The sequence below is a fragment of the Gymnodraco acuticeps genome, unplaced genomic scaffold (genome assembly GCF_902827175.1).
Source record: "Gymnodraco acuticeps unplaced genomic scaffold, fGymAcu1.1, whole genome shotgun sequence".
In the NCBI taxonomy this organism is placed as follows: domain Eukaryota; kingdom Metazoa; phylum Chordata; class Actinopteri; order Perciformes; family Bathydraconidae; genus Gymnodraco; species Gymnodraco acuticeps.
The window spans coordinates 2187373-2211718 of record NW_022992336.1 but is presented as its reverse complement, the minus strand read 5'-3'; the positions used below and the strand labels follow the sequence as shown (position 1 = coordinate 2211718).

Sequence of the window (24346 nt, the reverse complement as noted above, 5' to 3'; positions counted from 1 at the left end):
CTCCACCTCCTCGGCCCACGCCTCGGGCAATATGAGTATTGATATGGCTGGGTGGAGTGGCCTCATTTATGCTGACATATTCTTCATGTCTCAACCAAGTTTCAGTGAGACAGCATATATCAATATTATAATCTGATATTAAATCATTTACCAATATTGCTTTAGATGCTAGAGATCTTATGTTTAAGAGACCACATTTAATATTCCTGTTTTGTTGCACTGTAGTAGTTGTTACATTTACTTTTATTAGGTTATAACTTATTATGTATGACACCTTTATTAGGTTTTACCTTAAATTGTCCTTGGGCAGACACACACACCGCTAATATTGGGTATTTTATTGGGTTCCTATGGATGACTGCCTAGGAGAGAGCGCAGAGAAGCGTGTAAGACTGCGACTCCACAATTGAATATAGGATATGTGAAAAGGGAAATCTATATTTGAATTGGTGATCTGTTTTGTTATCACCTCTATCATGTAGTTCATGTTTTAAGTTTGGTTTGTTTGTTTGAAAACTACCGGCCAAAATGTAATTCAACTTGTGTAAGGTTGAAGTATAGGCCGAGGAAGAACATATAACATTTGGAGCGTATCTGAATCCTTGGGCAAATACAGTCATTCTTTTTTTTTTACTTATTACTTGTTGTCTCTGTGTGCCTTCATAGTTTTAATTTTATAAGAGGGGGTAAACCTCCAGTGTTGATAAATGTAGAGCTGCCATATTGTTAGTGTTGGTTGACACGTACATTTTACTAACAAGAAACCCCAAATAACCATTTGGTACCATTTATAAACTAACAGTGTGTATTTTTAGCGCAATAATAAACAACAAAATCAAACAACATGAGACGCAAGTAGTGGGAGAAATCCCATTTCAACGTTTATACATAAATACTACATCCCAATTGATTTATTTATGTGAGTCCTATTCATTTATAATGCATGTTTCCCTGCTTTCTTCAATCGTACCCTTTTAAAATCTTAAGTAGTTATTTACCTTATCCAACCAATTTATTCTTATTATTTAAACACAAATCCCTATCTACTTCATTAGCCTAATTCATTGCATCCATGAAAGAATGGTTTATACTGTTGAATATAAAAAACATAATGAAAAAATAGATACAAAATATACACATTTATTGTCAAATGTTGAGTTTTTCATCATTATTATTCAGACATATACAGCAACAAGCAGTACGAAGCATAGTTCAAGTAGTAAAAAAACAATACCACGTTCCAATATATACAATTCATGTTTACATTGTTACTGATTAAAGCTGTGTATTTGATACACACTCAGTCAAACAAGCTATACAGCAAGTATTTACAAAACCTTTGACATAAAAAAAAACAGCTGTTGTTCATGTTCATACTTTTAACAAAAACTATTTTTAACCTAAATAACATACTTTTGCATTTACTGAGCATAGACCATAACCATTACATTTACCAATGGGGTAAGATTTCAGGCAAATGTTAAAAATGACACAAAGTCACTGCAGTGACCTCTCTTTCATAGGTTGAACCCTTGGTGTGGACTAAGTAAAAGCACACAGTCAAGTTATTTCAAAAATGTGTCCCATAGTTGAAAGATGGCAGTGCCGGTAAAAGGTAACAGCTTACTTTAAAATAATTTATTTTCTCCTCTTTCTTCCTTGTTTTTCGTATGTAAAAGTAATGGGATACCAGTAATTATACTATGGATATATTTTAGATTAAAGTGTCAAAGTGTCACTGTGGTTTCAGGCTCTTTGTCAAAAAAAGAAGTTTCCTGATTGGCCGACCTGACTCTCAGTCAAACAGTCAGGACACTCCCAACGTCTGCACTACCCTGTAACTGAACAACTTCATACTATCTTACCTCTCGAATAGAGGCTGTCTCCTCTAAGTAAGTAAGTGTGCCTAAAACTATTCAAATCCAACCGTAGTCTTTTGTCAATGGTTGGTAGTACTCCCCCTGATCTATGGAGAGCATAATTTCATCACAAGCTTTAAGTGCTTTGCTTTTAGCTTACAATAGTGAAGATAACACTTATGCTACACAACTAAATCCTTTCTCCAGGAACGGAGATCTTGAGCTCTCACCACAAAACAGGAAGTATGTTTATGACCATAATAAGCAGATACAATCTTAATTTCTGGATATTTCACAGAAAGTTTTGTTTTAACCTAAAATGTTAGAGTTAACACAACTCATGTTTTAAACAGAATATTGTTCAAGAGGGACATTTATGAGCGATAGCCGCTGTATCCCAGCTCTGTATGCTGCCACACAGCGTTGTCTCGGGGGCAGTGGCTGTGGCAGGCACAGGTCAGGACCACCATGACCGGTCTCCTGCTGGTTTTACGGTTGGCACACTGGAACTCCACCAGGGCGGTCTTGGTTCTGTGGGGGGTGCAGCAGCGGGCGTCTGTGCAGGTGCCACAGTAGCGAGGCTTGTAGGCCTGGACGCTGGTGCAGTTCTTATAGGAGAGGTGGACGGCTTTGTCGCTCCTCACCATCCTCTGACACTTACTGCCTCTCTGCATGGGGTAAAAGAAAGAGGTGAGTCCAAACAAAAAGCTTATGTCTCCTTCCACTGCTGTCTAATATAATATATAATATAAAGTCATGGCATGAAAAAACAAACCAAAAATACCTTTGGCGCAATAGGTGTCAGCTGGGTCTGGTCCTGCTGGTCGTCACATGGTCTGATCATACACAGCCGGCTCTGTTTCACCATCTCACACCGACTGTTCTTATTGGTGACCCTGGTGGACACCCCCATGCTGCAGGTTTGAGAGCAGGCCCCCCACTCTGTGGTCTGCTCAATGCAGTTCAGACTGGGGTCAAAACCGTCAAAGCTTACTGTGTCCTCCTGACGAAAGGCTGAGAAGCAAGAATAGGACATTCATGAAGTAGTTTGTATGGTTGAAAACTTTAAAGCAACCAGCAACAAATTCAAAAATATGAAACACTTAAAGATCCTTGATTGTATTCAACTGGTTGCAGGAGGATCACATTTCTGCTTCACATTCCAGACTTAAGCAACAACACTTTCTCTTTCCTCTGTGTTTCTGCCTCTTTTCTAAGCATTCACTTATTTTTCTCTTTCCTTCCTTGCTTAGTTCCTGCTCCCTTACCCTGATCAGGTCATAGAAATGTACATAACCTTTAAACCTTTTGTCTCACACTGCAGTGACACTAACGTCTAGAAAGGCATAGGGGACTGTATGGATCTATCTGTACATACGGTCTGTTTGCTCAGTCTCATCCCATCTCACGCTACAGTTTACTCACCGGCCATTGCGAAGCCTCCCAGGGCACTGGCTTCAACCTGGGGCTCGCACACCCACTTCTCGCAGCACTCTCCGGGCACCTGGACCCTGCGTGGCATTGGGCAGTCCGGCCCAGACAACATCACGTCCAAATTGCAGCGTGGCACACAGGCGATCTGCCCATCATGGCAAAAACACTGGTATTTACAGCTGGGGAAGAAGGTCTGGCCGTTCTGATAGACAGAACCATCCAAAACACAGACCTCTCCTTTATTAGCTGGAGGGAAGAGACACAATAGGCAAAAGTCAGTAACCACGTTTTTACTTACATTATGTAATGTGTAATGTGAGGGAATGTAATTGCTCACTCACCAGCACAGGTACCGGTTCTCTTGTGGACGTCTGTGCTGTAGTCACACTGCAGACCTTTGCGTGTGTCACAAGGATTCATGTCAGAGCAGAGCTGCCCTCTCTGACGGGCACACACCAGGCAGCAGACGCAGTCGTCCAGGATCAAAGGCACTCCGGGGGGGCACATGGGGGGCTCCTTAGGGCACTGGCACCTTCGAGGACACGTCTGGGACCAGACCAGTGTGAACACCTTGATAGGAAAGAAAATTAATTAGGGTTTTACATGTTGTTGAATGATGTTTTTTCTTGTCCAACCAAAATGACTTGCTCTTGACAATCGGGATTACATATTACATACACAAATGTGTTGCCATCCTATTTTTTGTTGGGATATTTGTTTTTTTACTCTTGTGAAAAAAAGGTGGCATTTGCAGAAAGGCACATAATGACTATAGTAAACTTTGATGTCAGTTGCTTTCTCAGTGACTAAGTTGAACTGTTGGTTAAAAAAGTTGCTAAAACAACCTTTTTCCAATTCATCACTCGAGAAAATTAAGGATATCATGATATAAGTGCACTCGATGGCAAAAAAAATAAATAAAGAAGTAACTTTGTCTTGATATCTTAAAGACATTTTTGTGTGAAAAATAATTCAGTCTACACAGAAAAAATAATTTGTTTAAAAAATATTTTCATTATTTTAAACCTCTTCACACCAAGAGTATCTTCTGATAGAATATAAAAACGCTATATATATACATATATAAAATCACTCAGTGAGTGCTGCAATGCCTACCTGTGCCGTAAAGAAGACAAAAAGAGCTTTCTCTGAGAGATTGGTCATCTTCTTGGTGAGTAGAGCAGGATCAAAAATATCTGCAGTCTAATAAGTATTAAGTTGTTTTAAGATTGAGTCCTTTGGTTCAGGGTTGAATCTTCCCTCCTCTCTGGCTGTGCTGTAGCAGAAGGTTGTGATCTCTTTGTCGTTCTGGCTCAGTCTTGGGAGAGGAGGGTCTTATATAGAGGAACTGTCCTGCTGGCACCATGACAACAAACAGGAAGGAATGTCGGAGAGATCACCCAGAGTGCTGGAGGGCGGCGAGACTCACATTTTATTGTGAGATCCTGTCAGAGAGGAAACACAACGAGGTTAATCAAATAATCTACAAACAAACGTAATATATACTTTACATGGTAGGCTTATTAAATGTTTACGTTATCATTGTAAATTAAGTATAAGTACATTTGTTAATCAGTAGATCTAATTTTCCTATGCGCACTTTACCATTTACGATTGAAGTAACCTTATTGGGGATTTCCTTTGCACTCCAGGATGTTCATTTAATAAGGTTTTGAGGCTCTCTTACTTTGGTCCCACTGACAGTGGGTGGTGACCTTTTGACCTCTCTTGCAGAACCCTACATAGGTCACAGTGGAAAACCATCTTATTCCCTGTACGATTGTTACGGCTTCCTAAAATAGCCACACAGTGGAAACTTTGGATCATCCGTAGCTTGGATCAGTGGGAGGGCTGACACTGCGCTCAACACATCTGGTCTGAGATGTTATGGTTTCTTCAGAGCAGAGGAACACGGCTGGACTTGGGGGTGAAGCTGAAACTACCTGTGTGTGTGTAAGATTTTACCCCAAGAGAGTTGGGGTGAGCTGTATAGTGAGTGTAGACATGCAACTGATGGTTATTTTCTTTTTTGATTAACTTGCCAATAACATTTTAGTAACATCTTATCTATAAAGTGTAAATGTGAAATAAAAATAGCTAAACATGAACAAATCACAAGGTGATATATTCGAATGTGTTTTCTTTCAGTACAAAAGAGAAAATAGGACATTTCCACATTTCAGAAGCTAAAAACAGCATTTTCTAGCATGTTTGCATGAGAAATTACTAATGATACATTGATTAAACTCAAACAAGGGGATTATTTTTGATTTATGATTATAAAAAGCTTTATTTTTCAATAGTTTCTGGATATTGTATGTTATATAAATATTCTAATAAAAAATACTGCTGTTTTTAGTTGAGAACTTTTTCCATCATGTTATGACCCAAAATCAATGCAGCATTTATTTACTGCACTAGACAAATAAGTCAAACATCTTTGGATTTAAGTGTTTCATATAAAACACTGTTTAAGGTTCCTGTGTTAACCTTATAGTTGTGTATAAGATTAGACTTCGGAGCATTATGAATGAATGGTCACATGTTTTTTTTTTACTACTAAGTACTGTACTCTTTAGATATTTATATTTCATGATGTGGGCAGTTGTATACTGTTTATGTCCACATTTTGGCACAAACCAAGTGATTTTCAAACAGTTTGCCAATAGAAGCTGAATAATATCACATTTTAAAAGAATAGTTCTGTATGCAGACTCCAACCTAGGTTTTTATTTTGTATTTGTTGTAAACATTTGCCAACAGCCTTAAATGTTTCCAATAAATACTACCTGGATAACATAACACTATCGACTTATTTACTGTATGACAGCTTGGCACAGTGTGGCAAAATGGGACATCCTCCAGGAATGACGTGGGAAGTCTGCATACGCACATTCATAGTATCTGTGAAATATTTCAACTGTTGAGAGGAACATATGGAAGTAAACAAGCAGGTGGAAAAAGATGGAGGAAAGTGAGGAAACCAGGCTGCTGGCCTCAAACTCAGAAAGATGGAGGAGGCAGATATAGAAAGATGAACAAACCGAAACGTTCCAGCTGGTGTTAATATCCCACTCGCAGTTTGTTTACTCACTAGATACCCTTCATCCTCCAGTGGTACGAAACGTTTCAGTACCACTTTAAATTGAGGATGGACACCGTCTTTGCTAAACAAAGACAGATCACACAGTAAAAGCTAGCTGTTGTCTGACTCTGCTGTAGGGCATCCAGATCTTTGCCAAGCGGGCAGGCCACACATTCAACGCCACCACTGAGAGCTCACCATGATCCGCTCAGTTTACACTGACAGTCCAACATCAGCAATGTTTTAGCAACACATCATACAGTAACATGTGGCCTACAGGCTGTGTGGTGCTTTATGACATCTTCTTTTGACACATAGGAATTTATTGAGAGAAAATAATTTTTAAAAAAGTTGACATGATGTGGTGCACATTTTCTTCTTCTGACATTATGTTGACAATATTCTGATCTTTTACACATATTTTGAGACAACAAATACATTTTGGGCCATTATTGATGAATTCAATACAGTGAAGAAAACTTGGTTAGTAATTTCCAGTTTATACCAGCACCGTGAGAATCCATTCATGATTCAATCCCTGCGAGTACAATAACACACAGGAGCAAATGAACTCAGATCAAGTGAAACATAGATGTGAAAGATTGATATTAATGATTTATTAAGTTATCATTTGAGATTTGTGCAGTGGTGTGATTCTAGCCATCTAGTGCTGAATGTGAAGAAGACTGAGGAGATGGTGTGGGGCCCAAAGGCAGTGGGTGACCTTAGCCCGGTGGTTATCCACAATGAACCCATAACTCAGGTCAGCTCCTATAAGTACCTTGGTGTCCATCTAGATAATACACTCAGCTGGAAGGCGCATGTTCAAGGTCTGTGCTCTAGACTTCAACAGCGATTGTACTTTCTGCGTCGACTCCGGGCTTTCGGAGTCGACCAGAAGTTCATGTTACTGTTTTATCATGCAGTGTTGGAGAGCATCATTAGGTATGGTATCACTGCTTGGTACGGTAACTTGACAGTGCAGTCAAAGTCACAGATCGCTCGCCTGGTACAGACGGCTATGAAAATTATGGGGGTTAAAAAACACCCATCTCTCCAAAACATATATGAGCAGTCCATTATCAGACAGGCAAACAAAATAGTGTCTGATCCCACCCACATACTCCACCCAGAATTCCAGCTCCTACCTTCTGGTAGAAGATTCAGGGTTCCCAAGAGCAGGCTGAATCGCTATAAGCACTCATTCCTACCAATGTCCGTTAAACTTCTTAACATTGACAGGAAGTGAAATGTAGTCGAAGTCAAATGTAATGAAATGTACTTTTTTTTAAATGTTGGCCATGAGGGTTGTGCAATAGGTCGCCATTGTCAGTATGTGCGTCTGCGTGTATTGTGTTTGTTCAAACGGTGTATGATTGATGATATGTGTATGTCTCTTAAATGTCCACTATGTTTGTATATTATGTACATGTATGCGGAACTGCTGGACGGAGCCCAGAACGAATTTCCTTACGGGGACAATAAAGTATATCGTATCGTATCGTATCGATTCAAAACAGCCAGGTACTCTTGGCCATCAAGCAACACTGTCTGAGATCTCTAGTGTAGTTTATCACTGAACTGATGACAATCCAATTGTATTCAAACAAAAGTTAGACTACTGAAGTCACTCAGCTTTGACATTCTGCAGTGCAAAACAGCAACATTCAGTACAGGAAAGCATCTGCGACAAGTCATATTTGCAACTAAACAGTTATGAAATATAGTGCAAATTTGGCAAAAAGGCTTAACTTCTATAGGAGATCTGGTTCTAAATTCTGACACATCCTCTGCACTGTGAATTCTGCAGAACCACATGTGAAGTGAATCAGTTTAAGCATCAGGAGTTGGAGTGTATTTGATCTGTGGGCTTTAAATGGAAACACAGACAAATAGCTTGAATAATTCCAGATGGCTATAATAACGTTTCCTTTATTCAAAATATTATCTTTTTGCAGATCATTACACATTGGCTTCTAGTCATTACTTAAAAACATATGATATCTACTGAAAGGAATTGTAATCACTGTTGATCTGACCCGGTTGTGCTAGACACAAAATGGAAATGTCACGTTAATGGGATATTCAACCAGTGAGACATTGCTGATGTTGGAGCTGCAAGGAGACAGTTTGTATTTCACTGGGAGTTTATTTCAGGCTGTGGTTGGGTTCAGAGAGAGTTTAGATATTTAGAAAAAAGGAGCTGGTCCTTCCTATTTCTCCCTGCTAGTCATCTCTTTACCTTAATTTCTATCATTCACATCATCATTTTACAATGCATTCTCCACATATTCAGTGATGAAATTGAGTGCTCCCCTTATTTTCAACTTGCAGTCAGGCAGTGGGTTTAACAGCTTGGGAGGCCACCGCAAATCTCTCACTCAGGGTTTATTTGCTGAATGCCACGATACATGAGCTGAGACAGACACCGGGACGGCAGATGTGTTTTGTGGTGGGTGGCAGTCGATTATGCAATATGGAAAATCTGCATTTTATGAGGATGTCAATGGCTTTATGCTCTGTTAGAACAGACAGATCTGATGGAAAGTGTGTGTCTAGAAGAGCAGGCTTTCTTTGGGAACTATTGGAGAATCATATATTAGTTTGTGGTGCTGTTGGATTGCATTTTTATCTCTGTTAAGATGGTTATTTTTGTACTTTATTTCAAATGTCTTGCTTTTTTATTTTCACTATGCATGAACAACTTATCTGTGCATATTTTGATCTATGTAGGAAGAACAGTACAGTTTTCGACACTTTAGCCATGAACTGTTTAAAAAAAGGAAAATAATGGTATACCCGTATTATAATATGGGTCATATTTTCTTATTGCAGATTCGTAAATGGGTTTCTTCATACAATTCAAAGGTGTTGCGTTAGACTTTTTTGAATGATATTACTCTATGATCATTATTAAAGCTCTCCTTTCTGTCTCCCAGTTACCTCAGATACAGATATTGTGCTGTATCGTCTGTGGAAACATTTAACAAAGTTAGAATAAGGGAAGTATTCTTCAAATACTTATTGGTACCAATGGTCTCAGGCTAAACTCCTCAGTTCCTCTTACCTTCTCTTACACCCTGTTGATCGCTCACAGCTTTTGTCACAGTTTGCAGCCATGGTGATGTTTGTTTGAACTTCTTCTCGGTTGAAGAAATGAACACATGGCTGCCACTTCGGGGAGAACTCTTACCAAAACAAACACAAATATTCAAATTTATGGCCACATGTTTATAGGTATTATTTTTAGCAGTGCATAGAGAACACCAAACACAGAACAAACCCAGGGAGGTCTGACTGGAGAGATGAAAAACAAATACTTTATCCTGGAAGGAGGATCAGATCGCAGCTTCATTTTGGACATTTGGTCTAATGTTTAAATAAAGATCAACGACAATCACTGGATTTGACTTGACCTAAATAAATATAAAAAATCTCATATTACTGTCATATTTAAGATTTGTAAGTGCTTCTTTCAAATAAAAGTAATGTTTATTTAAAATATTTGCCAGACCTCCATAGCCAATTTCTACATGTTGGCATGGAAATATCTTCCAGATGGTTTGCGTCGCTGGCCGTCGCAAGTTCAACCGCTGCTTCCTGGTGTGTGTGTGGAAATGGTTGTAAAACTAGAGTGTTTGTCAGTCAACCACATAGAAAGTCCAATTTGTAAAGAAAGTGACGCAGGTTAAGAGCCTTCAGGGCGTCACACTTAAAACACCACGTGTGTTACATTAAGCATTATTTACCCAACACCATTTTGGTCCCTTTTACTCAGTTCACATGTTGTGTTGAAGTGCAGTGTGACGTACATGCTCTTTATGATTGTGCAGATATTCCATTTCAAAGGAGTTGTTTATATCCTCGGCCCTAACTCTCACAAATTATTTCTCCTGTCTTGAGAAAGACTGAAATATTTTCCACTGCAAGCTTTCACTTTTCAGTTCTGAAATAAAAAATGTAATTACATCAAATCTGAATTACATACAAAATCATAATATATATTTTACATTTGTACTTTTTGCTGCAACAAAACATTTGAAAAAAGCAACATTTGCAATCTATTTATTTGTATTAAGCACACGTTTAAAAAAAGTTGAAAGCATATTTTTCCTGTGACCTTCTGTCGTAAAAGTCGATGAGGCGCTCGGCGAAAACCATGGCAACCAGTGAGCTGGCAGATCCATACATTGTGAATTATGTTTACAATTCAGCTTATGGTTCCCATGAACTGCATTTAGCACTGGCATTTTGGGAACAGGAATGTTAAGTTCACCTAGGAGAGGGACAGAAACTTAACCTTAAAGACCATCGGAGGGGAGACTTTTAATGGTTACAATTTACAACACCTTCCTTATTTGTTGTTTACTTAGTGAGAATACTCTGGAACAAGAGAAGAAAAGAGGAAGAGGAAAAACAAGCCGGGGAAAAAAGGGTATCAGCGTCCCTCTAAGATGCTACCTGGTGCCTGGCCTTTATACATTTAATAACATATTATTCGCAGATAAGCACATAAGCACATACAATATTCATGCTGCCAGCCACCTTTTCTTTAAACAGGTCTGAGTAAGGGCTGTGCCATGGTATCATACTCGCTTGCTGTTTAAAGATGACAAAACAGTTTAAGAACATGGACCAATTTGTGGAGGGCTTTCCGCCATCCTGTGAGTCAACAATAAAGGACAGTCAACACATTATTTTTAAGAAAAGGACACTCTTCTCAGGATGGAAGTTAACACACCTAGTGTGTAAACGTAAAAGCAGCATTATTGATTGATAAAAAGTACAAGCACAATAAGTTAACAACACTCTGTTTAACTTCCTGTTAATTCCAGAGTAGCCTACCAGTTCATTCATTCAACAATGCTTTTTTTAAGCAGCAAAAACGGGCATTTGATGCTACTGCATACATGTTCTAGATATTTACAGCAGTAGGGTAGACTACACATTCCTCAAATTGTGTTTTTTCACAATACCAATGTTCTTTATTATTCATGTGATTGAAATAAAACAAGGACTGCATCGATTCTTTTTGGCCACTAGAGGGCAGCATTGAGTAATGTGCACTTGTAATGATGCTCTCTGAAAGAGGGATGGTCTTTCTCTCTCTCTCTCTTTTTCTCCTTTTGATTAGCATGAACATTTCAAGCTAAAATGTTGCCAATGCACCAAATTCAATTGCATAGACCAAATCAGGCCGCAATGCAGACATGGTAACTTGTGCTTTTAAAGGTTGCACCTTTGATGTATTGATTTCCTTTACTCAACATGTCCTTTTGTTTGACCGTAGCTTCACCCTTAATTTGTCTTGATTTCGCATCAGGTGTGTCGTGTTCTTGGCTCTATTTAAAACAGATCACGGTCTAGAACTACAATGCCCGTGGAAGCTCTTGTTAATGTGACATCGACAGAACACCTTTTAGATAACTGCATGATAACTTGTTTAGGATGTCAGAGCAATGCTGTTTGACTGTGAGGTAACACTTTATTTAAGGCCACATCACTTTCAAACAAATGAAACAACAAGCTTAGATATTTTAAGTTAACAACCAGAAAGATATAACAACAGATTCAAGTAAACGCTAACAACATCTGTAAGTAAACAGTCTAAAGCGCTGAAAGGCCAAACATCTGCCTAATTCAACAAGAAATATAATAAAGAAATAGGACAATCATAGAAAACTGCCCACTTCTTTCCACTTTATCCACTTAGAAAATATTATTATAAGTATTGTTTTGCCAATGAAATTAAAAAATAAGTTATTGATTCTGCATTCAATAGCGTGCTACTTTGATGCTGGGAATGATCAGATAGTGGTCCACTCTTAATGAGGCCTGTGGAAGGTGGAGTAAAGCTTTCAGCCCAAATGGGGAGCTGTTTGTTTTTCAGCAGCTGTGTAGCCGCCGCTCTGCCCACACAAATACACACACAATCATAAGCCCTTCACTGTAAAGCACCATACACACACGCAAACACTTATGCAAGTGTATTTATTCATGCAGTGTATACTATCTAAAGTCTCTTATTGTTTGTCGTTTAATGTTTGTAGTTGTTCCTCTCTGTTTAATGAACACACAGACACACGCACAGATGGAGACAATATCAAACCACACACTCCAGCATTTTGGGACTCCAAGGACAATCAGGCGGTCTGAGGCTGGGTAAAGCTTTTAGGTCTGCACCATTAGCTCCCTTTTAGTGGCCGGGAGGGATCCATCTACTTAACCACGCTGCTTTTCATACTAAGACTTAACAAAGACTCGCCCTGTAGGCTGTTGTATCTCACAGGAGAAGTGTCACAGTGACCAGAGTAACAGTGTGACAGGGGGGGATGAAACGGTTCTGTTAGTTAACCTGTTCAGCTGTTTGGATTGACACACAGAATATCACATTTTCATGACCAGAAGCTTTGTTTGTCTTTTTCAGATGATTCAGTATGGTTCTTTTATCTAATGTTATACTTAATAATGAATTCATCTTAAAAACAACACTATTCATCAATTTCGGGTACTTGTTAATGTCTTCAAATATTTCCTGCAGTAATGTGCTATTTTATTTTGAAATGATTCTATTAAGTGTGCATAAAGAATGAGAAAGCTGGGGAACATAATTAATCCCTTGCATTCAGGCGACACATCCGTACAAGGTGATGACAATGCTTGAATGAATGCTTTTTATAAAAACCTTCACAAGTCAATAGCTATATGACGCTTGTAGAGTTGTAACACGTTATCAACACATGCAGACATAACAAGGCTTATTTCTAAATGTTTTAATGATACAACCTATGGATACAACTCAGATTTGTGATTCAATGATCATTTTAGGAATAACTCAACTACTTTATTTCATCTCAGATGAAAATGTTACATCCCTCAGAAAAAGTAAATAAGTAAAGTGATACATGTAATCCTTGTTGAAACAGACAAACCAACATGGTCAGCTTATGACATTGTTTTATTTCTTCTTCAGCGCAATCAATTAAAATCACAACCACATACTATATTTCAGCCTTCTGTGTCAGAGAAACATGCAAATGTCAAAACATCAGTAATTGCTAAAGAACTGCAGCACCACCCAACTGATTATTATAGCACATCTCACAGGACAGACAGTCAATTGGGAAAAAATAACAATTACATCTCATACCTTTCATTTTGGCCTGCAACATGCACAAAAAGCTGTTATTTAAAATCTTAGAAGATTTGCAGTAATTTAATTTATTTTTCATCACACAGTATCAAATCGTTTTTTGAACATAGTCAGATCAAATAACTCCTCTTTATGAATTCTGACCTTAAATAACCCAGTAATTAGACTGATACAAACAACACATTCTGCCATTAGCTATACAGAGTCAGTGTTTCATGATACAGCTCTCTAACTGAGTTTATGTTTGACTCCCAGACACAAAGCCAGCTCATTCATCTGGATCTTTCCGTCCTTGTTGACGTCACAGTGACGGAGCAGGACGCCTCGCAGCTTGTCCAGCTCAGGACCGGTGAGATTGGGCTGGAGTGGACAGAAGAGAGAGGAAGTGAGAGTGGAAAGGCTTTATACTTTTAGCAAACAATCTGCACTATGCCAGAGTGGATTCACATACTGTGTGCAATTTAGAGTTGTTATAAATAGAGCAGTTTTTGGCAGGAAACCGAAAAAAGACTAAGGTTTGACTCCAAATCTCTATGTGTGTAGAAAAGGGAACATTATCAGCAATTTGGGATACTTACATAGATATACAAGTATACATTACAACACATTTAATCGTAATGTCAGAAAACATCTTTGCAGAAACTGCAACACAGTGTCCTACCCTGACCAGGCCCATCATGTCTTTGACAAAGCCGTCCACCTCGGCACCTTCCAGCGCTCCTGTCTTACTCTGACCAGGAAAGAAAGAAAAGAGAAAAGACAGAAATTGAGGATTACTTCATCTAATTCACATCATGACATTATTCAGTCGGTCATTACTGTTCCTTTGCTGGCCGTAGGCCTACTCATTGGGTTTATTTGTGGGGCTGGAACACTTTCCTAGCTATATACATGTAAGAATCCTGGAGCGTTTGCATGCTTATCAGCTGCTCACATTACATTTATTCAAATAAACACAATCTGTAGAGAAAAAATGAATGATTGTAATCCTCCTCCTAACTGCAGTTGTGCACCACTTTTGCTTGAAAGAAGAGATGATGAGAAGTGATAAAAGTTAAATGGATTTGTATTAATGCTGTGGTTTTTACACAAAATGCCAACATTGACCCATTCACACGCATCGGGGCTGTGATGCGAGGCGCCTGCTTATCATCCCAACTAATGGGCATTCATACACTCTCAGGAAGTGCCTTCGGAAACCATTTGAGGTTATGTATCTATCACGCAGAGACTTCAGGGGAGGAGCCAGCTGTCTACTTTGATACCACAGCCTCTCCCCATGCGACCAAATATTAAATCTGTAATTTTCTGACCATTTTAAACCTCTTTTTGCAAAGCTTGAAAAAAGGGCCACTTGCTGTGCTGTTAAGTGCTTCGATAAATGCAGGTGTAAAACATAATTGACATGTGCTGAAAGTGACCATAGGACACTTCAAAGGTTTTCCAGAAATTAAAATAACGTGCAGGCAGAATAAATAGGTTTCACATAAGTCCTTCATACATGCACTACTGTTCTGTGAATGAATCTGAAAAGTTAAGTCGACCTCCCGGAGAGTGACTTGACAACATAATGAGTGCTTTATTCTATTATGTTTCATTATAGAGGAAAGGGAGCTACGTGGATTCACTGATGCCGTAACAAGTCTTCTTCTGCTCACATTATGCATATTTGAGAGTGCCAATTGGGGATGGAAAATGTTTCCTCAACATAGAATTTCCTTCCGGCTGTTTGAAGACCTTGCCCACATGCTCACATACTGCAGGAGAAACGTATGAAAGGGCAGTCATCATCTGTGTCCCACCAGTGTTTTCGTGTACTTACAACATCATAATGTTCAAAGATCTTCGTAAAGTCTCTCTTTCTCTCCTCTTTCCCGCAGGCCTTAGGAATAGAATAGAGGACTTGTGAGATTTGGAGAAATCAGATTATAATAACAGAACAAAATGTTTGAAATTGTCACAACATGATTAACTTGTGTTTTAATCTGATAAATAGTTCTGTCAAATTGTGATGCTTGATAATGACACTAAACTTGGAACTAAGACGATACTTATTCAATACTAATGAGATTAAAAATACGTATTCAATGGATTCCTAATAACTTAATTTTGATTTCATACCTATCGAGGGCAATTTACTGATTCAAGGTTTTAATTATTGGAACACATTTTAAAAGTACAAGGCTATTTATTATGATTTTACTTCTACTCCATTTGAACGTTCCTTCAGTAACACAACCTTTTTCTAAGTCATTGTGTTCTCTTAGTTTTCAGTTGGAGTGTGCTCTTTGACTGCTCTGTATGAAATGATGAGTCAACACATTTGCCCTTAATTTCAGTATAATGTGACAAATATAAAGAATACACTTACTTCCATTTGGAACTGGAGCAGGAAATTATCCTCTAAAGCCAAGATCCTAAATGAGGAAGAAAAACATCAAAGAAAACCATATAATCTTTTGAGGTGAAATTGTCAAAACAGTAATTTTTTATATTGTTAACATTTAGCAAAAATAATTTCACGCTATCTGACAGTAGTGTCATGCAACAAATATTCTATTATACAGTATTTGACAGACATCTTAACATTGGAGGGACTTTTTACTGTAAATCTTCTCCCTGCTGGCTGAAAAGTACCTGGCCAAGTCGTTCAAATCCAAAGAGCCATCCTTGTTTTTGTCAAAGATTTTCATCTGCAAGAGAAAAAAAAATGTAGTCCTACTGAGAAACATGACACAAATCTTCACTTATTATGTGATTTAACACTGAGGGAAGACCAACATCTTTTTATAAGTGTTTTAAAGTCTGGAACTGTGTTACTACCATTGTGTCCGTGTACTCCTCCAATTTATCAGATGACACTTCCTTTTGATGATTTTGAAAGAGATCTTTCAGGAAAGCCTGAAAACAAAAGATAATGGACAAACATCTCAGTGCAGGGGCGGCGCCAGGGGGGAGCTAGGGGGTGCTGAAGCACCCCCCAGGATTGCCAAAGCACCCCCTAAGCACCCCCAAGAAATATGTTTTTAATTATTATTATTATTTTTATTAAATTAAATTAGAAATATTATTGATTACATCAATGCATATGTGAAACAAACACATTTTTTTACCAAAAACATAAAGCCAACACAGGTGATATGATTAGGCCAATGGCCAGCACCCATTCGATTTTTGACCTACCCATAGGTTAAATTACTTTGTGACACTTGGGTGACTTCCTGTTAGCTAGAGCGCCAAATGATTTGCTAACAGCAAAGTGAAAAATTGATAGTTTTTTAGTCCTTAAACGTCCACGTGTGGACACTCAATCTAAACCAACTGAAAGCGAGAGGGATTCTGCACATAATAGGCCTCGTGAGTACAAGTAGCTTACTTCTGGGTCTCTGTGTTTCATTCAAGCCCTGCTCTCTCTCTCTGTGTGTGTGTGTGTGTGTGTGTGTGTGTGTGTGTGTGTGTGTGTGTGTGTGTGTGTGTGTGTGTGTGTGTGTGTCACGAGCCACTTTGTGTGCGTGCGTGCGCGAGCGAGCGAGAGAGCTCGCCTCGCGCACCAGTGGGTATCTACCGGAGATCGTTGTGGTTAGCATCTGGTGCTAGCTAGCCAAGCTAACGGATATAAGGAGCTTTTTCAACAACAAGGTGGAGGGAGAACTCTCTCCTGTCAGACGGAGAGTCTCAGGTAACCTCAGCTCAGAGATGGGGTCGTTACTAAAAAAAAGTAATATATTACACTACTTCGTTACTCTCTAGATAAAGTAACTCGTTACTTTACTCGCAGGGCCGGCCCGCCCCTACAGGCAGATCACGCAGACTGCGGCGCACCTACAGTGTAAGCGCGCCACAGTTGTGCCTCTGCGAGACTCCACTTGCACCCTCAATTACTATTGCATTAAGGAAGACATAACACAAGTCTTTCTTTTTATATGCTCTAAAATAGGCTACCAGCCACACAACAAGCTAACAGTCTGTGAAACGTAAAGACACTAATTAATGAAACCAGTTCAAGACGCATTATTCTTATCATTCTTTATGAGCGCATAACGGTAAGGTATCTAATTACTTATTTATTTAGTATTCCATAACTTAGTAACAGAGATGGTCAAACTAAAGTGGTAGAGACATGGCAGAATTCCTACAATGAAGCGGGACATTGAACTGTTCACCCGTGAGAGGGCGATCAACAAAAGAGAGCGAGCGGCCCCGTTGAGGGAGTTTACAGATGAAAAGACTCAGCCATGTTTATGCAGCACTGCACGTGGAGATGTGGTCTCGCAAATCGCGCAGATTACATAGGCCTACATGTATATAAACCGATATAAACCTGCGGCGGACACCCCTCTAGTCTGTCAGTGAGTGTGATTATTTTATAAAAGTAACGAAGTAACGCGTGTCGGGGCAATGCTAGTAACTGTAGTGTGGTTACTGAATTATAAAAGTAACGCGTTACACTACTCCGTTACCGACATAAGTAATATTATTACAGTGCCGCGTTACTTTGTAACGCGTTACACCCAACTCTGCCTCAGCTCAGGTGAAGTAAAGGACTCTCTCAGTGTTTAGATAGTTAACTTTAGTCTAGTTATCTCAGTGGGTCTCAAACGGTTTGTTTTAAAAGGGGAGTGATTTGTAAAATATCTATAAAGAAAAAGTAAAACCTGTTGACAGTTCTGTTTCGTATGGGTGTTGAGAGATGTATCCATAGATCTCTTAATGTTGCTCTCAAAGTGCACCAGACCAAAAAATCTTCCCGGGGGAGCATGCCCCCGGACCCCCCTAGAGGAGGTGAGGACCCTCCTAGAGGAGGTGAGGTCCGCTCACCACTTGTAAAAATAGCACTTTACCCCTGCCTATATGCCGTGAGCTGATTATCGAGCCTTCATTGTAACAGTCGCGGGTGCACTGTGTGTGTGTGTGTGTGTGTGTGTGTGTGTGTGTGTGTGTGTGTGTGTGTGTGTGTGTGTGTGTGTGGGGGGGGAGTGTTGCAGTAGAACATTCAACTGTAGCGCTGGTGCATTAATGGGAAACCCTAAATGTTTGAGCACCCTCTATGAAACGTCAAGCTACCCCACAGCACCCCCTAGAGAAAATCTCTGACGCCGCCACTGTCTCAGTGTATGAACAGGAAGTAGTTTCTAAGGGCTGCAGTCATTCTCTGCCAATGTGGTCACTAAAGTCGGTTCCTCATGCAGAAACAAACACGAGTAAGGGTTCTGCTTTTTGTTTGGCAATTTTACCTTGAGCTCCCGAGCTGATATGTAGCCGCTGCAGTCAACATCGTACTTTCTCCATATCTACAGTAGGCAGGAAAGGGAAATGAACAAATGCTTGCATTACATGTACAGTGGTGATAAATGGATATAAACTAGATATAAACTAGTCATCAATGATAGTTGTGTTATTTTAGTTCTTTCTATTGAGATACTAGCAAAAAAACGTTTTGTGCGATTGCTGACTAGAAAGCATTAAAGCTGAAACACGATCACACGTAGTTTTGTACACAAGAGTCTTCCAGTAAAAACAATAATCCGTCAATGACAAGCAAAAAGGGTGAGTTGCAGTCACTTCATTTATGTCTTGGGATCACTGGCATCAGGATACCTCTCCAGGTTTTGTGGTTTTAATGCTCCTGTATAATTCTCACTGGTCCTAAAGTTTTTCATTGACACAATGTAGTCCACATATTCCTAATAGTTACAAATATTGTTGGATGTGGCTCAACGCTTGATGTATTATCAGTATCACATCTAGAATGATGTTTGGTATAGTCTTTGAAACGTACCTTCATGAAGTCAACGCTATTATCCATAGCAGCTTCTCTGCGGAAAATTAACAGGAAGTTCTCATCTTCAGGGAGGATCATATTGGCCAACTGAAAAACAAGGAAGAGGTCAGAGCAGAGATCAGTGGTTGGACAATGCAATTCTGTCTAGCTCTCAATCTGGAAAAGTTATGTCCACTTTAGTCACAAGTGTACAGCAGTCACAGAAACTCTAGAACAGTTCAGGCTTATCCACACTGGTCTTATAACTTGATCAGATCAGGGGTCAGTTTTTATTAATGGATCCAATGAAACTATTTTACATTGTCTGTGTCAATACAGTTTGGGGGTTATCCTGAAAAGCTAAAGACACTGCCCAGAATACAGGAATATACTGTACTTTTTATTTACATTATCTTTATCGTATGAAGATGGTAGCCTCTTGATCTCTACAAACTAAACCACTGCAGGGCTAAATACGAAGAAGGACATGTAAGAATAAAAGATTTAGTGTCATTTGGATGTCCAACGCTACAGCAGCTCCTCCTGGCTCCGCTCCAGTTCATGATGCTCCTCTCTTGTCTGTCCTTTTTTAATAGTATCAGCATTCCATTAGCTGATTAAACTGGCCCCCATCTCCAATCTATATCACAGGCTGATACTGCGGCAATTTGCCTCATAGCGCAATGCACCAACATTGATGTTAACTTGATAGGAGCCAGTGTTCAATTAAATGTGTTAAAAAGAGAGCATGGTTAACAAATTAGGGGAGAAAAAGTTGGAAGGATATTTAGTTAGGCGAGTAGCTACTAAGAGGTTTGACCACACGGTTCCTGCATCAGTCAGATTGAATCACACATATATGGAAGATATATTTTCCGGCTTTCTCGAGTAAAAGCAAATGCACTTTGGTCTGTGGGTTAATGCATTACTGTAAGTGATTGGTCTAATGAATGTGTACATTCACTTTTTTAAAAGAGTAAAAGACAATGCATTGCTATTATGCCAAGAGCTGCACCAATTACTCAGAATTGAGTCTGAGGGAGCATTGTCATGAAAAAAGGGCCTTTTATTTCTGGGAAACAGCCGCAGCATGTTAAATTGTCCATCAAGTTGGAATTCATTAAATAAACTGCCAAATGAAAAAGACATTTGAGAATCAACAAAAATGATTACAAGCAGTAGTCCTATTTGAGTGTTCAAAAGGATCCATAGGTTGTTTCTTTTAATTATTTTACCTATTCAGATAAGATTACAGAAGTGCATTAATTACTATATAAATTCAGAAGATTGTTTGGTATTAAATCATCTGTGAACCTCTGCATACAATCATATTTAAAACGGTCTTCTCACTACAGGGTGGCTTATCAAGACTATCATCAATCCCCGGAAATACGTTTTCCCATCCTCAGCAATATGGTACCAGCTGCATCATTGTTATGGATACATTAGATCAACAGAAGATGAAGAGGAGATGGAAACAGGGAGGGGGAGTAGAGAAAGAGAAAGGGGTAAGTGAAATAGATGAGTTAGAGAAAGAAGGGGCAGAGGAGAGGAAGATACATGTAGAATAAAGAGGAAGTTAGCGTGAGATGGTTTTCAGTGTGCAGAGAGAAACCGAGAGATGTTGACCGTAAGCATAAAGGAGAACAAGTAAAAACACGAGTTAGCAATTTGAGATGAATAAATAGTATCATACCTCCTGAATCTGTAGTTTCCCATCAGCAGTGACATCATAGGCGGACATAAACCTTTGCTTCAGCTTCTGGACCATTTCTTCAGTCACTTTCTCCTGTGGACACACAATAGGTTTGGATGACACATCGATTTTTGCCCTAGGTCCACAATTCAACTGGACAGAGACATGATGATGATACAGTACATGATGGGGCAACGTGCTATAGTAAACACAGTTAATTGTACTAAAAAAGACTTGTTCCATAACATTGATTCCCTTTAGCCACATGTTTGAACTCTTGGAAAATAACAATATTAATGGTTAACAGTTAACTTGATGAGTCAGTTATTTTAAGCCATGTCACCATGGATACTATTTTAAACACTCATTCTTTTTTCTCTCATGTACTGCTTACTCAAGGCTTACTCTCTGTAAAGCACTCATGTAGCTCACTCAGTCTTTAAAGTGATAACTACAGATACATTAAATGAAAAAGCAAGAGTAGTTTGTTGCATGCTAATCTGGGTTAAGAATCACATTTCCTTTTCCTGTCAAGACCAGGCTCTCTGTTTTTCAACCACAGCTCAGAAAAGAAAGCACGAAGCAACTCAAGGCAAGATATTTTTCAGCCTTTGTAGTTACTTTGAAACATTTTTTAGAAGCTAATTGTCTAGTCTCTTTGGAAACCATCCATCACCGATCTGTAACTATAGAAACCTGTTGATCTGGGGTGCTGAAGTGTGAATCATGGATTCGTGCAGGGCAGAGCACACAGTCTGCAGACAGCCAGGTGCCAGATCCCTGCTCATTACAGAGACACCACTTTATCTTCAGCATCAGCTTTCTATCAGACTGCACCAGTAATCTCCTGTTGCTAAGCAGAAGTTTGAAAAGCACATATTAATATTTGACTTAATGCACACGATCAACGCAAGGTGCACTGCATAACAAACCCATGTGTTCAGGTTTATATTACAGAGTATCTCATGCAAATTCATCAAATTGCATTTGAGCAAATCATTTAAACTGTGGTAATACAAGAAGGTAAAATCTGCATAAATACAGAATATTTTGCCCCAGAGGAAGTTCAAAAAACATAATGATATAAAGGAACCATTTGGTAAATATCCCCCAATGGAGGAATAGAGTATAATAGAATGACTGCAGAATTACAAATACACAGCAGTACTTATCCTGGGGGCATTTATGATGGAGAGCAAACATTAGAGAGACATGTGGTCCGTGGTCTGTTTGTTTTAGTAAAACCCCATTAGTGTCCGAGGGAGTCCAATCACAAGCAAACACACACTGGAACATGGACTAATAGCTGTAGGGATATTTGGTTTCTATTATATCCGGTTGGGGACTTTTCCTTTGACAGTAGCCAGAGCTCTTTAATTGTGTTTTTCCTGACATCGTTACAGTCTGTCCAGATAACTGCATGAGCTTCAGCTGCCCGCACAGATCAGTGTGGCAGAGTCTGGGTGCAAAGTCAAATGCATTTCCAAGGAACTAATTTAAGATGTAATCTTGGCAAATGGTGTCTTATATTAAATGTTTAACCAAAACATAAGCAATTGGATTACCCTTTTATGCAGATCATTAGATTTAATTGCAACTTGAAAAACAATTGTTGAGTACTAGTAGATCAGGCACATGAACAAATAGGAAGATTAGCTAAGAAATAAAGCAACTGTATGTCTTAATTCTCCTTCTCAAGTACAGACATTATTCTGAATACTCAAACCAACATCCATGCATAATTCAAATGTAATTATATCACCTTTCTCACTTGGTTTGAACTAAGTGTAGAAAGAGTAAGTTGCTTTGACCCTATCGAGTTGCTGCCTTGTGATTGGGTGATGAGATATTGTTACGGTGAGTGAAGCAAGCAGGACCCAAATGCAGATAACGCTGAAAAAAGCCTTTATTTCAAGGATAAAATAAAAATAACTTGGACAAAACAGAACTCTCACCGGTGAACTCATTCACAAACAAAAGACGAACCAACACTGAACAGAGGAAGGGAAAAGACTACATACAGGGAGGGGTAATCACAAGACGAGAAACAGCTGGGCGGGGGAGGAGAAACACAAGGGCAACAGGTGAACACAATCAGACAATTAGACACACCAGGAAAACTAACGACAGGGGAAAGACACAGGAAGAAGGACCAGACAATATACAAGGAAGAAAACACCCAAAACAAGACATACAAAACGTGACATAACACAATAATCGTAACAGATATTTGCGTTATTAAGCTTTTGAACAGGTGTAGCTAATAAAGTGACTGGTGAGTAGATATATTGACACAGTAAAGTAGCATTTTCAAATACAAATTATATTGCGGTGCGTGTTGCATGCACAGTGCATGCAACACGCACCGCAATATAATTTGAGTGCATGATGCACTCTATTAAATGGCTGTCGTCACAATTCATGGATTAATTCATCCAAAGTGGTGAGTATTGACACAGTAAAGTAGCATTTTCAAATACAAATGATATTGCGGTGCGTGTTGCACTAAATGGCTGACGTCACAATTTATGGATTAATTCATCCAAAGTAGTCTCACCTGTGGACTCAGTTTCTTCATCATGTGACGGAAGAAGTCATCAAGCTCTTTGTCCTCAATGTAGCCATTATCTGTCAAATAAAAAACATTTGAAAGATCAAGTGAAGAGAGTCTGATTTCCCCCCCAAAAAAATCCCAAATTTCCCAATCAATAAAGTACTATCTTATCTTAAAAATACTGAGTAAAAACCATAGGTAAAAACGTATGAATTCACTTCGCCACCCGATCACTACACAATTATTTCCATATTCTAAGACTTGTTGCTCAATGTTCAGATTTGAGACATATACATTTATACTTTTTTCAAACAATTACATAGGGTTGTGCTCTCTTCAAATATAGTGCCAGAGGACATAGTTATTTTGCAATGTCAACATGCATTTTAACCACAAGAACTTCAATTACATCCCACAACTAGAACTCAAAGTAGTCATCACAGAGAAGGGTTGTCTGTCTAGTAACAGCAGAAGATGCATTTTAAAGTACTGTGCTATCTGTAGATGAAGAAAATGGATCAAAAAGTATGAACAGTTTAAATATCCTCACCATCTGCATCAAAGTGTTGCCAGATTTCCAGGAAACCAGCTGCATCCAGGTTATCAAAAGCAGTGTCCATGTTGATAAGAAAAGGCAAAGTAAGCTGTCAACTGAGGAGTGAGGTGACAAGTTGTGTTGCACTGCTTGGATGCTTGGCTGACATATGCTCTTTCTGACTTGTGAAAACCACACCTTCTCTGGGTGAGTGACAGAGAGAGAGAGGGTATACCGTAGGATTGTATTTGCCATCTGGTGGCTGTATT

The 24346-nt window shown here is 39.0% G+C and overlaps 2 protein-coding genes across 2 annotated transcripts; both read right to left on the bottom strand.

Moving 5' to 3' along the window:
• Positions 1-1126: 1126 nt before the first annotated feature.
• LOC117541454 (CCN family member 3-like) lies at positions 1127-4598 on the bottom strand. The gene is made up of 5 exons (XM_034208617.1): positions 4410-4598; positions 3635-3863; positions 3285-3539; positions 2644-2873; positions 1127-2527 (listed from the first exon to the last, which is right to left on the bottom strand). Exons 1-5 carry the CDS (start codon positions 4455-4457, stop codon positions 2234-2236), a joined length of 1056 nt encoding a protein of 351 aa, XP_034064508.1. The 5' UTR covers positions 4458-4598; the 3' UTR covers positions 1127-2233.
• Positions 4599-13317: 8719 nt separating this feature from the next.
• scgn (secretagogin, EF-hand calcium binding protein) lies at positions 13318-24303 on the bottom strand. Its single transcript, XM_034208580.1, has 11 exons — positions 24093-24303; positions 23546-23616; positions 20989-21081; positions 19311-19400; positions 18766-18822; positions 16355-16432; positions 16169-16224; positions 15903-15948; positions 15354-15413; positions 14193-14261; positions 13318-13891 (listed from the first exon to the last, which is right to left on the bottom strand). The coding sequence occupies exons 1-11, from the start codon at positions 24160-24162 to the stop codon at positions 13760-13762; spliced, it is 822 nt and encodes a 273-aa protein (XP_034064471.1). The 5' UTR covers positions 24163-24303; the 3' UTR covers positions 13318-13759.
• Between the last annotated feature and the right edge of the window lie 43 nt (positions 24304-24346).

Coding starts and splice junctions, on each gene's coding strand:
- LOC117541454 (XM_034208617.1), bottom strand. CDS start 4,457: ATGACCAATCTCTCAGAGAAAGCTCTTTTTGTCTTCTTTACGGCACAG. Junction 3,864..4,409: donor TTGTCTTCTTTACGGCACAG/GTAGGCATTGCA, acceptor TTTCCTATCAAG/GTGTTCACACTGGTCTGGTC. Junction 2,528..2,643: donor TGACACCTATTGCGCCAAAG/GTATTTTTGGTT, acceptor TACCCCATGCAG/AGAGGCAGTAAGTGTCAGAG.
- scgn (XM_034208580.1), bottom strand. CDS start 24,162: ATGGACACTGCTTTTGATAACCTGGATGCAGCTGGTTTCCTGGAAATC. Junction 15,414..15,902: donor TGCTCCAGTTCCAAATGGAA/GTAAGTGTATTC, acceptor TCTATTCCTAAG/GCCTGCGGGAAAGAGGAGAG. Junction 13,892..14,192: donor ACATGATGGGCCTGGTCAGG/GTAGGACACTGT, acceptor TGTCCACTCCAG/CCCAATCTCACCGGTCCTGA.